This window comes from Nyctereutes procyonoides, unplaced genomic scaffold, assembly GCF_905146905.1.
Source record: "Nyctereutes procyonoides isolate TBG_1078 unplaced genomic scaffold, NYPRO_anot_genome, whole genome shotgun sequence".
In the NCBI taxonomy this organism is placed as follows: Eukaryota; Metazoa; Chordata; class Mammalia; order Carnivora; family Canidae; genus Nyctereutes; species Nyctereutes procyonoides.
This window is the reverse complement of record NW_026575131.1, coordinates 151,310-167,162: the sequence shown is the minus strand read 5'-3', so window position 1 is coordinate 167,162 and position 15,853 is coordinate 151,310. Positions and strand designations below refer to the sequence as shown.

The following is a 15,853-nucleotide window of genomic DNA, read 5'->3' as shown; positions in this document are numbered from 1 at the left end:
GCTGACTGATAGGAAACAACAAACAGGCATGCGGAGTCCAGTAAGCACCTAGTGCAGTGGGGAGCAGAGAGTGGAAACAAGCCTGCTGTTTGGCACAGGGCAGCTCTGTGGCTATGTTCTGCTCCACCTTGGTCCCTTGTCCCTGTGAGCACCCCTGAGGTGGGTACCTGTCTATTTGTGAAGGAAGAGTCACCTGGGACTCCATGGGTGTTCCTTGGTGCATCTGAGGAGTCCATCATGCCAAAAACAAAAGTATCCCCTTATTTGTTCATGAAAAGTAATTCCATTTTTCCCTTGGAGTTCAGGAACTTCATGAACTCAGTACAAAGGAGCTAGGAAAATACATTTATCTATGTCCCAAATTTTGCTGGCAAGTGCTATGAAGTTAGGAGCTGACTACCATTTTTAAAGGAAGAAATCATATTTCTGATCTTGTTTTTTTATCCTGAGAGAAGAAAGATTTAAGCATTTCTTAAATGGGATGATTTGCAGGGGTCATGTTGGGGTGATTAGTGGTCATCTGAGATGTGACTTGCTGGAGGAGGGGGAAGAAGGGAATTGTGGGTGTTGGGGAGAACGTGGCCAAAGACCTGGCTGAGGGCACAAGCTGGCTTCCCAGCAGGAGTCTTCTCCCTGCTGTCTGTGGATGAGCTTGAGAGTCAGGTGGCCCTGGAATGTCATGTGTACTTGAGCATGGGAGAGATGGTCTGTGACACCATCTTATTCTTAAAAGGACTTCTGTCCTTATGTTTCCCACCCCCAGTCAGTTTTGAAAGCTGGCCAGAATAACTTGTTCTAATGTCAATGAAATGATATTTGCTGATTTCTCTCCTGAGAGACTGCCTTTTCCAGGAAGGCTTGGCCTGGCTTTGTGCCTGGCCAGACTTACCCTTTGTCCTTTTCTCTCCATCCTAGGCCAACACTGGACAAATTGATGATCCCCAGGAGCAGCACAGAGTGATCAGCAGTAACCTCGCCCTCATTCAGGTGACTCTCTCCTTTGTCCAATCGATGACTCTCCTCCCTGCTTTTGAATCTTCCAGGCCTGCTCCAGATAGGAAAGGTGACAACTAAGTAAGTGCTTATCCCTGCATTCTGGACTGAACTTCGGGAATGGGCCACCTGTCCACCCTGCACCTACCAGACCACACTCATATAGCACCTGGAGGCTCAGCTCAACTACAGGGCACCAGCATGTCTACCTGAAAGTAGATGCTGCTTCTAGGAACCTAAGGTCTCTCTAGCGACCACCTCCACCTGTCTTTTAAGACCGGCTTATTGAAAGATTCACCTGTACTTACTCACTCCTCTTTCTCATAGCCTGGACGGAGCTAACAGCTCTCTCTTCCCCCTATTTTGACTCAAGTTGTGCTTGCCAAGGTCACTGACATCCTAATTGGCATACCTTCTGCTCACCTCATACGCATGATCCTACTTACTTTTTCTAGAGCATCTGTGATTCTTCCTGCCTGGAGGGTCCTCCTAGGTCACCATCCTGCCTCTCAGCCTGTTCCTTTTAGCCTTTGCAGGATACTTTGCCCCCCCTTCCTCTATGCCTTTGTCCCTTAAATGTTTCATGCTCAGTCAGACTTGTACCTCCTTCTAGCAGACCCTCATTGGGCTAAATTCTCATCCTCGGAATCTCAGAGTATTACAGAGTCAGGAAGTCTGGGGCATGGGGAAACTGAGAAAAGGTTGGCTCAAGGCAGGAGAATAAGTGGCTTCATCCAGATCCTATGGGATTCTTTGGCCACTCAAACAACCCAGACTCAGATCAGATGGGCCTGGAGTTAAGGCTGTCATTTATCAACTGGGTGGCCTTGTGCAGGACACACAAGATTTGCTTAGCTGTATCTCTCTATCGAATTAGTTCACCTGAGTTCCAGAGTCCCTTTTTCTAGCTACCCACTGGGCATCTCCATCTACCTGTCCCAGAAGCATCCCCGAAACAGCTTAGCCAGATCTGGCCTCATCACCTCATCTTCTCACACTCCTCTCTAGTGAAGTTCCCAACCCTAAAGAGTTTGATGGTTGAAAGCTCATTTTGGAGGTTGACCAGCTGGTGGCCCTTGGGCAAGTCACCTCACCTTATGTATAAGATGGGCCATTGTGAAGTGTTAATTGTGGAGGGCTGTCGCACCTGGCCAGCTTGTGGTAGTCTCACAATCGTGGTTGCTGGGCCCATTAACCAGGCTAGAGACCAACTTGCCCTCAGAATCTCTCTGCTCTTCATCCTTATGTCCAGTTGCTGAGGAGTCTGCCTCTGAGTTGTGCTTGAATCAGCCTTGCTTTTCCTCTTCACCTTGGCCTCTTGGTCTCTGGCCTCACTGACTGAAAACCTCTTCACTGTTCTGTCCCAGGCTTCTTCCTCTCCAGTCCTCCTCTGGATGGCCCCTGAGTGACCTTTTCTAAATCCGAAACCTGATCAAGAATCCTTCTCCTAAAGTTCTGTTGCTGGTTGTTTTCATCCAAATGTCGGTCCAGCCCAGAGATGCTCCTGGTCTGGTCCTGTCCTACAGCCTCATGTTCCTTTGCATATGTGGTTGTCTCTCCTTGGACTGTCCTTTCTCTTCTGTTCTCCCGGCAGTGAAGCTCCAGTTGGGTCTCAGGTCCAGCTCGACACTGGGTACTCTTTGGGGCCTTGCACATGCTGCTGGGGTGGCCCTGGTTGCAATTCTGTGTTTAGATGTCTGCCTTCTCCACTTGAGCTGAGTCATGTGGGCCAGGCCCATGGCCTGTGGCTAAAGAACTTTGGAGACTAAATGAGATGCTCCTGATACCCTTAACAGAGGGTCTGGCAAGGGGCAGGTAATAAACCCCTCAGTCAGCGAATCCTGGTCCATAGGTGTGCACATTTCCGCATGATTGATGCTTTTAAAAAAAAAAAGATTTATTTATTTATCTATTTATGATAGAGAGGGAGAGAGAGAGAGGCAGAGACACAGGCAGAGGGAGAAGCAGGCTCCATGCTGGGAGCTCAATGCGGGACTTGATCCCAGGACCCCAGGATCACACCCCGGCCCAAAGGCAGGCACCAAACCACTGAGCCACCCAGGGATCCCCTGATTGATTCTTAGCATTCATTAAGTCCCACTCTGGGCCAGGCACTGGCTTAGATATTGTCCTGATCATGCATGGATATAATTTTTTCTCTTCCATTTTTAGAAAAGCTTAACACTAAATCGTAAGTGGTACAATAAATTTCATAATTGAGCTTTTAATAACTGTACTCTATCACAAATATACCCACAGGGACGCCTGGGTGGCTCAGCAGTTGAGCATCTGCCTTCAGCCCAGCATGTGATCCTGGAGAACCAGGATCGAGTCTCACATCTGGCTCCCTGCATGGAGCCTGCTTCTTCCTCTGCCTATGTCTCTGCCTGCTTCTCTCTCTGTCTCTCATGAATAAATAAATTTAAAAAAACTCTTAAAAAAAACAAATATACCCACAATATTTAACAACTTGTAGGGCCCACGGAGAGCTGGTCTGGAAGGGCCAAGGCAAACTGTCCAAACTCAGCCCTGTTCCACTTCATTTGATTGTCACCACGAGGATGCACCTGCAAATGTTTGTAGGCTTCTACTCGACAAATTATACTGCAATGAAATTGTTCTCTTTTTGCATGTACTTCTTAAGAGCTCTTCCCACAAGTTCACAAGGTTTGAACAATTTAAAGTTCTGGATTTTTCAAAAAAGGATTATAAAATATTTGAATTCTTAATAGCAAATAATAATAGCAGTATTAATATTTCAATTATTAGTTTCTCCATAACCTCACCAGCATTGAAAGTATTCTTCTGAATGGCTTTCTGCATTTGCTGATGTAAGTATGTGCCCATAGACAATACATGATACAACTTTCTGTGTTTTTTAAGCATAAAATGTATTGCACTGTACATATAATTCCGTAACTTGTGCTTTTAAAGTGACTTAATAAATAGAAAATCACTTAGACTAGCAGATAGTAAGCACTTAGTAAATATCAGCTCCAGCCATCATTATCACTATTACATGGTTCTTTATTCACATATGTGAATGTTTTCCTGGGAAAGTGCTAGATCATAAAGTATATGGATAAATTGTAGCCAGATTTACCACCCCCCCCCACAAATTCCTATATCAGTTTTACCATCTATGTATAGGAGAACCATTTTCCCATATATTTCTTAATGTGTATTTTTTTCCATTTTTTAATAATTTATTTTTATTGATGTTCATTAAAAAAATTTTTTTAATAATAAATTTATTTTTTATTGCATCCCGGGGATAAATCCCACTTGGTCATGGTGAATAATCTTCTTAATGTACCGTTGGATCCTATTGGCTAGTATCTTGTTGAGAATTTTTGCATCCATGTTCATCGGGGATATTGGTCTGTAATTCTCCTTTTTGGTGGGGTCTTTGTCTGGTTTTGGAATTAAGGTGATGCTGGCCTCATAGAACGAATTTGGAAGTACTCCATCTCTTTCTATCTTTCCAAACAGCTTTAGTAGAATAGGTATGGTTTCTTCTTTAAACGTTTGATAGAATTCCCCTGGGAAGCCATCTGGCCCTGGACTCTTGTGTCTTGGGAGGTTTTTGATGACTTCTTCAATTTCCTCCCTGGTTATTGGCCTGTTCAGGTTTTCTATTTCTTCCTGTTCCAGTTTTGGTAGTTTGTGGCTTTCCAGGAATGCGTCCATTTCTTCTAGATTGACTAATTTATTGGCATAGAGCTGTTCATAATATGTTTTTAAAATGGTTTGTATTTCCTTGGTGTTGGTGGTCATCTCTCCTTTCTCATTCATGATTTTATTAATTTGAGTCTTCTCTCTCCTCTTTTTAATAAGGCTGGCTAATGGTTTATCTATCTTATTGATTCTTTCAAAGAACCAACTCCTGGTTTTGTTGATCTGTTCCACAGTTCTTCTGGTCTCCATTTCGTTGAGTTCTGCTCAAATATTTATGAACTCTCTTCTTCTTCTGGGTGTAGGATCTATTTGCTGTTTTTTCTCTAGCTCCTTTAGATGCAAGATTAGCTTTTGTATTTGAATTCTTTCCAGTTTTTGGACGGATGTTTGTATTGCGATGTATTTCCCCCTCAGGACTGCTTTTGCTGTATCCCAAAGATTTTGAATGGTTGTATCTTCATTCTCTTTAGTTTCCAAGAATCCTTTTAATTTTTCCCTGATTTCCTGGTTGACCCTTGCATCTTTTAGCAGGATGGTCCTTAACCCCCACGTGTTTGAAATCCTTCCAAACTTCTTCTTGTGATTTAGTTCTAATTTCAAAGCATTATAGTCTAAAAATATGCAGTGGATGATCCCAAACTTTTGGTACTGGTTAAGACCTGATTTTTGACCCAGTATGTGGTCTATTCTGGAGCAAGTTCCATGTGCACTTGAGAAGAATGTGTATTCAGTTGCGTTTAGATGTAAAGTTCTGCAAATATCTTGAAATCCATCTATTCCAGTCTATCATTTAAGACAGAACATAAAGACTCCTAACTCTGGAAAACGAACTAGGGGTGATGGAAGGGGAGGAGGGTGGGGGTGAATGGGTGACGGGCACTGGGGGGGCGCTTGATGGGATGAGCACTGGGTGTTATTCTGTATGTTCGTAAATTGAACACCAATAAAAATAAATTTATTATTTAAGAAAAAACTCTTGTTTCTTTGGAGATGTTGTGCTTAGAAGATCTGTCGATTGTAGAAAGTGCTACATTCAAGTCACCAACTATAAGGGTATTATTATCTTAAGTATGTCTTAAGTTTGGTTATTAATTGATATACTAGGCAGCTCCCACATTTGGGGCATAAATATTCATGATTGTCAGGTCCTCTTTTGGATAGATTCTTGAAGTATGATATAGTGTCCTTCTTCATCTCTTACTACCGTCTTCTGGATAAACTTTAATTCATCTGATATAAGGATGGCTACCCCTGCTACTTTTGAGGACCATTTGAATGGTAAATGGTTCTCCAACCCTTTATTTTCAGGCTGTAGGTGTCCTTCTGTCTAAAATGAGTCTCTTGTAGACAGCAAATAGATGGGTCCTGCTTTTTTATCCTGTCTGAAACCCTGCGCCTTTTGATGGGGCCATTAAGCCCATTCACGTTCAGAGTTACTATTGACAGATATGAGTTTAGTGTCATCATGATACCTATTCAGTCCTTGTTTTTGTGGATTGTTCCCTTTGACTTCCTCATTCTATTACAGCATCCCTCTTAGTATTTCTTGCAGAGCTGGCTTGGTGGTCACATATTCTTTCAGTTTTTGCATATCTTGGAAGCTTTTCATCTCTCCTTCTATTCTAAATGAGAGCCTTGCTGGATAAAGTATTCTTGGTTGCATGTTCTTCTCATTTAGGACCCTGATTATATCCTGCCAGCCCTTTCTGGCCTGCCAGGTCTCTATGGAGACATCTGCTGTTAATCTAATATTTGTCCCCATAAATATTAGAGATTTCTTGTCTCTTGCTGCTTTAAGGATCTTCTCTTTATCTTTGGAATTTGCAAGCTTCACTATTAAATGTGAGGTGTTGAGCGGTTTTTATTTATTTTAGGGGGGGGGGGAATCTCTCTATTTCCTGGATCTGAATGCCTGTTTCCATTCCCAGATTAGGAAAGTTTTCAGCTATGAAATACATACAAATACATATTCTGGACCTCTGTCCCTTTCAGCGTCCTCGGGAACCCCAATTAAACATAGATTTTTCTTTCTGAGGCTGTCATATATTTCCCTTAACCTATCCTCATGATCTTTTAATTGTTTTTCTCTTTTTCCCTCAGTTTCCCTCCTTGCCATCAAATTGTCTTCTATGTCACTGACTCGTTCTTCTACCTCGTTAACCCTCGTCGTTAGGACCTCTAGTTTGGATTGCATCTCATTTAATTGATTTTTAATTTCTGCCTGATTAGATCTAAATTCTGCCATCATGAAGTCTCTTGAATCCTTTATGATTTTTTCTAGAGCCACCAGTAGCTTTATAATTGTGCTTCTGAATTGGCTTTCTGACATTGAATTGTAATCCAGATTTTTAACTCTGTGGGAGAGAGGACTGTTTCTGATTCTTTCTTTTTATGTGAGTTTTTCCTTCTAGTCATTTTGCTCAGTGCAGAGTAGCCAAAAACAAGTTGTACTGGAAAAAAGGAGAGAAAGAGAAGAGAAAAAAAGAAAAAGAAAAAAAAAGAAGAAGAAAAGAAAAAAGTTGGTGGGAAGCAAACAGAAAACAAAAAACAAGGGGGAGTATCCTCTGATTCTATATGCTATAAATCCCTCAACTTCCCCTGGAATTTTCCAGTGCTGCTTGGTCAATAACTTGCTTTCCCCTGTCCTTCCAGCTGGTCTTCTAGGGGAGGGGCCTGCTGTGCTGATTCTCAGGTGTGTGCACCTGGGGGAGATGCCCAGCCCCCTGCCAAGTGTAGGGCTCAATGGGAGTTGTTTATCCTGTGAGGCCCCTGCTCAGTCCCAGGCACAAGGTGACACCAGTAGGAACAACAACAGTGGCGGCTGCCAGCTCTTCAGCCCTGGAGTCAGCTCCCGCAATAACTACCGCAGCTCTCAGTCTGCAGGGTCCTGGATGCTCCAGGGGCGGGGGGCGCCGATCTGCACAGCTTGGGGGCAGGAGCGTCCTCGCTGTCTTGGGCCCTCCTGGCCTCTTCCCATCCCGGAGGGAGAGCTGGATCTTGGGCTCTGTCCCCCGGCGCCCTGGGCTCCGGGGCCTGCACAGCTGCAATCGCTCCCAGGGCTCGCACCCCCCCACCCCCCCCCCCGTGTGGAGCCGCCGCCTGAGCCGCCCCCCCCCCCCCGCCCAGCTGCTCCCGGGTCCCCACCAGGCGGGGGCTGCAGCCCTTTAGGGAGCTCGGCTGCGGGGTGTGGCAAACTCTCCCCTGGGGCGCAGATCCTCTGTTCGTGCCCCTGGCAGCCTGTGGGCAACCGTGCCCCTCCTGGGGTCTTGCCCGAGCTCCCTGTGAGCGCCTTTCTGTCCGGTAAGGTTTGTAAAGCTCCTGCTTCTCCGGGCCTGGGCTTTCCTGTCCTGGGGGCACTGGCCGGGCAGTCTTAGCCCGGGTCCTCGTGGGGCCCCTCCCCCTTGGATGCTTTTTTTATTTAGTTTTTTCTGTCTTCCTACCTTGATAGAAGCATGAACTCTTCTCACTGTAACATTCCAGCTGTTCTCTCTTTAAATCTCAGGCCGAATTCGTAGATTTTCAGGATCATTTGAAAGTTATCTAGGTAATTTGGTAGGGACAGGTGACTTGGGGACCCTACTCTTCTGCCATCTTGCCCTGCCTCCCAAAACTATGTCTTGATAATGAATATGCCCTAACTTCCTCTTTATCTTTTTTTTTTTTCAAATTGTCTTGGCTGTTCTTGTACATCTACTCATCTTTGTGAATTTTAAGATGAGTTGTTAAGTGCCATGAAAAGTCTTGTTGGGACTTTGATGGGAATTACATAGGCTAACTTGGGGAACATTTTTCATCCACATATATGGTAGAGTTCCCCGTTTATTCAACCTTCTTTATAACACAGCATGTTTCCATTGAGACATTTGAATTACAGTTGACCCTTGGTTGACACAGGTTTGAACCCTGCAGGTCTGTTTCTGTACAGATTTGTTTCAATAAATATAGTACCATAGATGTATGATTCCTTATGATTTTCTTAATTTTCTCTTCTCTAGCTTACTTTATTGTAAGAATACAGTATATAAAACACATAACACACAAAATATGTGTTAATTGACTTTATGTTATGGTAAGGCTTCTGGTCAATAGTAGGCTATGAGTAGTTAAGTTTTGGGGGAGTCACGAGTTATACACAGGTTTCAACTGCACAGCATGTCAGTGCCCCTAATGCCTATGTTGTTCAAGGGTCAACTGTACTGATAACAGATGCCAGTATCTGATATTCCGACCTGCACCTCACAGTACTGGCTTGAGTGAGTGGCAGTGCTGTGTCTCCACTGAGATGAGATGAGATGAGATGAGATGAGATGAGATGAGATGAGATGAGATGAGATGAGATGGGAACTGCAGCTGGGATTGAGGAGAATGTAGAGAAAGGGGAATACTAGCACAAAGGGCAAGTGCCTAGGAAGGAAAGTCAGGGAGAGAGATGGAAAGTGTGCACAGAGACTCCTAAGGTGTAACTGTGGGTCATGGAATGTTTTCACCTTGTAGGGGAGGTTGGTTGTCTGGGTAGCTGGAGATTACAGAGCACTTTTTGCCCAGAGCAGTGAGAGGAGCCATGAGCAAGAGACTAGGGGCCCTTGGCCAAGGGCTGAGGAAAAGATTAAGATTTCCTGATGGAAGATGGCACTGAACTAGCTGCAGAATAGGAAAACAGTAGTTTTCAAGGGAGTTGGATTGAAGCAAGGTGTCAGTCTTTGTCTTTACCAGGTTGGAGGGGCCACTGGCAGATTTTAGGGCAAGGGAAGGGAGGTAGTGATGAGTGGCATACTGACATCTCCAAGTCAGAGAGGAGGCGGAGTGAAAGGCAGAGAGGAGCAATGGTGGTCAGAGGCACCTTCCTTCATGTTTCTGATTTCTGCCCTGACAGGTGCAGGCCACAGTTGTGGGGCTCCTGGCTGCTGTGGCTGCCCTGCTGCTGGGTGCTGTGTCTAGGGAGCAGTTAGACATTGCAAAGGTGGAGTTGTTGTGTGCCAGCAGCATCATCACTGCCTTCCTCGCCGCATTTGCCCTTGGTGAGCTGTGCCCCCACCCCAGTGACCACCCTCTCCTGGATCTCTCCCTGCCCCATTCCTCAGTGTTCTGCTCTCAGCTCTTTGTTTCAATTCCTTGAGATGTGAAAGATGGGAGTGCCGATGATGAAGCCTCACCTGTCCTGCCAGGGTAAGGAGGAGAGCCTGTTGGGTTTCTAAGACCCCTGTTAAATTAAAGGTGGGCAGGGAGGATGATGAGTCTGCTCCTAGGCAGGGTGTGTGTGCCGAGTGAGCTGCTGACTCCACTTCTCTTCCCTCTGCTTGTTTAAAAAACTGGACTTCACTCATTAGACACATTCATCTCCTCATTCATCCATCCACCCATCCTTCCATCCATTCACTTACTCATTCAGTCAGTCAGTCTGTAAACTTTTCTTGAGCATGGCTTGCATATGGGCCTGTGGTAGGCTCTGGAGGCTGCAGTCACGGTGAGGAGCAAGGCTCAGATGTTAACTTCAATGTCATCTCTGCAGAGATGTCTTTTCTGACTACGTTTGAACAAATTCTGCCCTCTACCCTTCCCCCAGTTGCCACCATGCTCTTCTGCACCATGTACCTATTTTCCTTTATAGCACTTGTGAAAATCTGTAATTATCCACTTTTTCCATTCATTTGCTGTCTCACCTGCTAGCTAAAATGTCAGCTCCTCAGAGAGGGGCCCTGCTTCTCCTATTCTGCCCTGATCACACTGCCTGCCACACATCAGATCTTCCTACATGTATGCAGAAGGCAGGAAGACACAAGCATTGACAGATATAACCCTGTCTTCAGGGAGCTCATGCATGTCAGTAGCAACCACAGTGACTGGGCAGTTACCATAGAATGTCACCTAGTCGCTCGTTACTCAGCACTTACTGAGTGTCTACTGCATGCCAGGCACCGCTGCAGTGCTAGGGATGCTCTGTTGAGTGACTGCACCATGTTGCGATGTTTATATTCTGATGCAGAGTGAGACATCTGTACATGAGCACATAGATAATTTCAGCAAAGTGCCAAGTATCTCCTTTCTGAGCCCTCGCTGATCAGAAATCTAGGGAAGCCTCCCTCCCCTGCCCCCATTGACAGTTATGCTTTCTTTTCATGTCCTGTTTGTGTACTTCAAATGCTTAATCATTTATTGGGCACTGTCTGTTCTTCCACCTGACAAACATTTACTGTATGAATACAGAGCCTGATGGTTATTTTCAGTACCTAAAATAGGCATATTACCAACTCTTAAATGTTTGCTGAATGAATAGACTTAATTCTGGTTCTCTTCTGGACTGCATGTCTGACCATCTCTTGCAAACCGTGTGCAAGCGCAGGAAAGAATAAGTGAAAATGTAAATTGGATTTGCATTTGCTCTTCTGTCCCTCAGCTGACTGCTCACAAAACACCTTTGAGCTCAGCGTTCTGTAAGATAATGTGGCAGGTTATTTGGCGGCCTCTCTTCCTCCCTCTGTTAATGTATATATATAATCAGGAGGGAGGGTAGGAGGGCAGAAACCCAGGAAGGGATCCACAAACTCTGCTTCCCTGGGTAGGATGTGTGCTCCTGGTCAGGTTCGTGTACCAGTCTGGCCAAGGAAAGAACAGGATGAGTGCGCCATACCTTCTGGAGAATTAGAGCCCAGGAGATCTTTGACATGAAGTCTCCTCTGAATACAACACAATCAGATGATTCAGGAGGGCACTCCTGTTCCTGTGGGATCCTGTGAGAATGCCATTTCTAGCTCCCATTTTATAGATGAGGAAACCGAAGTGCAGCTCAGCAGCATGGACATAGCCTCGTGATCCAGAGATGTGTAGACGTTCCAAAACTTTGCTGGTGGCTCATAGTGGGACCTTAGCATGACTGTGCTGTAAAGCCAGGTGGTGGGAAGTGCTCTCAAACTGGTGGTGTCTATGTAGTCCCATGGGACTGTCACCAGATCATCAGCTGCGCAGACTCAACTTCACTTAGAACTGACATTTCAAAAGAGATAAAGTAGCTATGAGCTGGTCACAAAATAAGGCACAGACTGAAGCCAGTGGTGGCAGCGTTAGTATGGCATTGAGGTGATAATTATATTTAGAGTTACAGAATCCCGGGTAAAGTGTTAAAACAACAATAGCCAAGATACAAAGTACCTTCTTAAAGACCCAGTGGATTAAGTCCTAGGCAGTGGCTGAGGGCTGGAAGATGGTACATGACACTCGCCTCAGAACACAGGGTTGGGATGGGAAGTAAGACCCTGGGGGGTCTCCAGCACGGCACCTGAAAATCCAGCCACCTTCCCCAGCAGAGGCCACCTGTTGCCTGCACCTTGCCGGGCTCCTGTTCCCCAGAGATACGGCCCCACTGTGGGCACTGCACTGCAGTCTGCATGTGCTTCCACATCCTTCCCTCTCTTCCTACCCTGGGCCACCTACATGCCACCCTATGGCTCTCCCAGCACTCTCCGCCCCTGCCAGTACTCCCTCTCACAGACTTTGCTCCTAACAAACGTCTCCTGTGGCCAATCCCACTGAGGCACCTGTTTCTCCAGGGATGCCAAGGGACACAGGAGGCGATGCTCTGCCCCCGGGGCTCCACTGCTCAGAGCAGTTTCAAAGTCATTTTTCCTGTAGTGAAGGGCTGTGAACTTCGTGTCTGTAATTCTAGGTTTTTTGGGAGCCCAGGAATCACCTTCCTGCTATCTCCCCCATGGGTTTGAGTGTATCATCAAAGCTCTCAGGCTGCTCCTTGACATTACAGCCACAAGTCATGGGGTCTTGCCCGCCCCCCCCCCGCCCCCGCACAGCCTTCTCAGGCTCCAGTGTAGCGGTCAAGTGGAGTGTCAGAGCAGTGTGGCTCCAGGCCAGATCTGCGTGGTTAGACGTGAGTTACCGAGCAGCCCCCTGACCACCTTCTCATCCTGTGCTTTGAGTTTCCTGTGTTTCTTCTCTGCAGGAATGCTGATGGTCTGTATAGTGATTGGCGCTCGGAAGTTCGGAGTCAACCCAGACAACATTGCCACACCTATTGCTGCCAGCCTGGGGGACCTCATCACATTGTCCATTCTGGCTTTTGTTAGCAGCTTCTTCTATAAACACAGAGGTAAGGAGTGCCCCAGAGAGGAGGGGTCCATAGGCAAGGCTGGGTCCAACGTCCGCACCCAGCTTGCAGTATTCAAATCAGGAAGCCGTCACACAGAAAGGAAACTCTGGGGTCTGCCATAGGATCAGAAATCCTACTTTTCCAGAGGCAAAGCCTGAGGTCATTCAACAAGTTTGAGGTGTTCTCCAGCAGGTACCTGAAGCTCTCCCAACCATTCAGGTTGGCACATAGGTTATCAGTCTCCGCCTTAGGTCAAGGGTGCCAGAGGAGGCCAGGGAGGGCTGGAGGCTGGCCTGGCCATTTCAGTGCATCCTCATAGGTTAACAGAGTTCCATGGGAAGGCAATTCACACTGGACGCATACAAACCCCAGGAAGGGACTCCCAAGGACGAATGTCACAGCCATGGGCAGCGGCAGTAGCCTGTGCTCTCTGTACCCATGTGAGGCAGGAGAGGCCCACGGCTCCTCCGAAGGTAGCCCAGTGTCCTGGTCAGCAGCTGAGGGAGGCACTGACACATCTTATATGACAAGCCCTCGAGGCCAAGGGCCTGATTCTGCCAGGGGTCTCCCCAGGTCTGCCCTGGGAGCACCGAGCTTTGCTCACACCCTGGGCCGTGTAGATAGGCAGCATGCCTCTTGCCAGATGGTTCTCACCGGCTAGGTTTGCACAGCTGACTACTCCACTCTGAGCATCACAGTGGTCACTTGCCCCCTAAACTGGCCACCCATAATTGTTTGGATCTATTAAGTGTGGATTCTGAACATGGTCACAACCCTGAGTGCCAGGGGGCAGGTGGCATCAGTCCATTTTCATGGCTCACTCCAGCTTGAGAAAAAGGACAGAGGGCATGAGTAGCTTCAAAGCTGGCCATGTTCTGGGCCCTAGGAGACTCTTGGTTGCCAAGAAGGTCACCTTGGGCTGGCCTCAGCCAGCAGCAGGACTGGCATCATTAATTAACTCTGGCTTCAGTCCTGATTTCTGTGTGTTGGCTTGAATCCTGGTGGGCCACCTCTTTGCACTGTAGTCTCACATATGCCCATCTGAGGAGTAGCTGAGAACATGAAATGAGTTTGTGCTTGGGAAGTGCTGAGCACACAACTCACCCATGTCACAATTCCACCAATGCACCATTAATAATAATAATAAGGTTGGGGTGGGAGGAGATGGAAGAGGGTACTTATGTCAAGAAAATAGCAAAAAAGAGAAGTGAGGACAAAGAGGAGCTTCTCCAAGTTGCTTTAATAAGATGGTAAAAAATTCTTTGAGAGATGTTAGGTGGTCTACCTTAAGCTGCCAGGGACAAAAGTGTCTCCTTAGACCTCTGGCACCCTTAGCTCTCAGCCTACCCCTCATCTTTGCAGCCTAGGCTGTGGCCCAGCAGGCCATGCTCATGTGCCCTGGCACACATCCCCTCTCTCCCCACAGAAAATCGATATCTAACACCGCTGGTCTGTATTGGCTTCATGGCCCTGATCCCCATGTGGGTCCTCATTGCCAAGCAGAACCCACCCATCATGAAGATCCTGAAGTTCGGGTGGTTCCCAATCATCTTAGCGATGGTCATCAGCAGGTGAGTGTGAGTGAGGGCTGCCACCACCTTCTCCCTTCCCCTGCCACCCCCAGCCCTGTGGACAAGGAGAGTAGCCTAAGAGCTGCAGAGCTGGAGCCAGGGTGGCACTCACTTCCTCCATGATCATGGTGCCGGTTGAGTCATACCTCTTTGTTCTTCATCTCTTTCCCTCTCACCAAGAACCTTAGGCCTTCCTTATTCTGAGAGGCAGTCCTATTTACAATTTCAGGAGCACCGGAGAGCCAGGAAGAGCTGAACCTGGGAATATCAGATGAGTGCACTGCCGCCATGGTCCCCTCATGGTGCTGCAGGACCCTGGGTCTCCCCTCCTGGGATGCCAGAGCTCTCACTGGCCTCGACCCATGCTAGGCTGCAGGTTCCAAGGCAACAGCTCTGTGGACACCATTTGTACAGCAGAGCTGGAGGGACCTGGGGGCTGAGGGATGAGTGGTCCTGGGCCCTTCAGCTGAGCTCAGGTCTTCCACCCTCAAACTCCATCCTCCAGAGCCCTTTCTGTTAGTAGACCTGGATGGGGGTCACCCCAGTCTTTTCTGAGGTGCTCTCTAACTGTAAATCTCAGGGAGACGCTGTTATGGTCTAGATGTTGTTGCTTCCAGAAAGCTCCTGGGATCCTTTTACAGACCAATTTAACCTGTCCAGGGCTGGAGGGGCAGGGCAGCCTTTGCTAAGCTACAGGGGCTGGTGGGAGTTGAGGTCTTGTTGTGGCATCCTTGAGCACAAGGAGCATGAGGATGCTCCTGCAGGTTCCATTTTCTGCTCAGGAAACAAGCATTTCAGTGGCGGTTCAGGCGCTGTCACGTGGGAGAGCCCAGCCAGCTAGGTGGCCTTGGAACAGAGTTTATCATACTTTTTTAATGGGCTGACATTATCTGATGGGCCTTCTGAAACAGCAGAGGCTCAGAACAGAGGTGGACCAGCAAGTGTGCGTAGTGCAGGGGAGCCTGGGGAAACCAGCTTAGCTATAACAGATTTTGTGGAGGAGTCAGGAAAGTATTCACTAAGCTGAGAGGGCAATGCTGATGAAACATCCCATATAGGGGTGAAGTGGGTCACCTACAAGGGTAAACTAACCATTTGTCCTCTACCTTCTCCCCAGTTTTGGAGGTCTCATCTTGAACAAGACTATTTCTAAACAGCAGTACCAGGGCATGGCCATATTTACTCCCATCATCTGTGGTAGGTCCTGGCAGCAGCATCACCTGGGGCCCCGGGGCCGGGGTGGTGGAACCCGCACAGCAGCCCCTTCAGAGATCTGGCCCCACACCCTCAGAGACCGAGTCGGGAAACAGCCATGGCCATGCTTCTGCTGGGCAGTAGCTGCTGGGTTGGCTTGTCTCAGGTGGAAGGAGACCCCCCGAGGAGAAAGCCCTGCCCACTGCTCCGCCAGCCCACACCCTTTTCTTCATAGTCACCCCAGAGACTTGAGCTTCCCATGGAGCTAAATCCCCCACCTTGAAAGCACACAGTGTCTTAGCCAGGGTTTACTGGCTCCTGC

The 15,853-nt window shown here is 47.4% G+C and overlaps 1 protein-coding gene across 6 annotated transcripts in view; it reads left to right on the top strand.

Annotated features, from left to right (window-relative positions):
* Nucleotides 1–15,853, top strand: part of SLC41A3 (solute carrier family 41 member 3) — a 94,847-nt gene that overhangs the window by 63,917 nt on the left and 15,077 nt on the right. For all 6 annotated transcript variants that reach the window (XM_055344263.1, XM_055344264.1, XM_055344258.1 and 3 more), the window contains exons 4-8: nt 916–987; nt 9,545–9,689; nt 12,620–12,766; nt 14,193–14,337; nt 15,455–15,534. In XM_055344263.1, the coding sequence (XP_055200238.1) occupies nt 916–987; nt 9,545–9,689; nt 12,620–12,766; nt 14,193–14,337; nt 15,455–15,534 (589 nt within the window). The remainder of the gene's footprint in view (nt 1–915; nt 988–9,544; nt 9,690–12,619; nt 12,767–14,192; nt 14,338–15,454; nt 15,535–15,853) is intronic.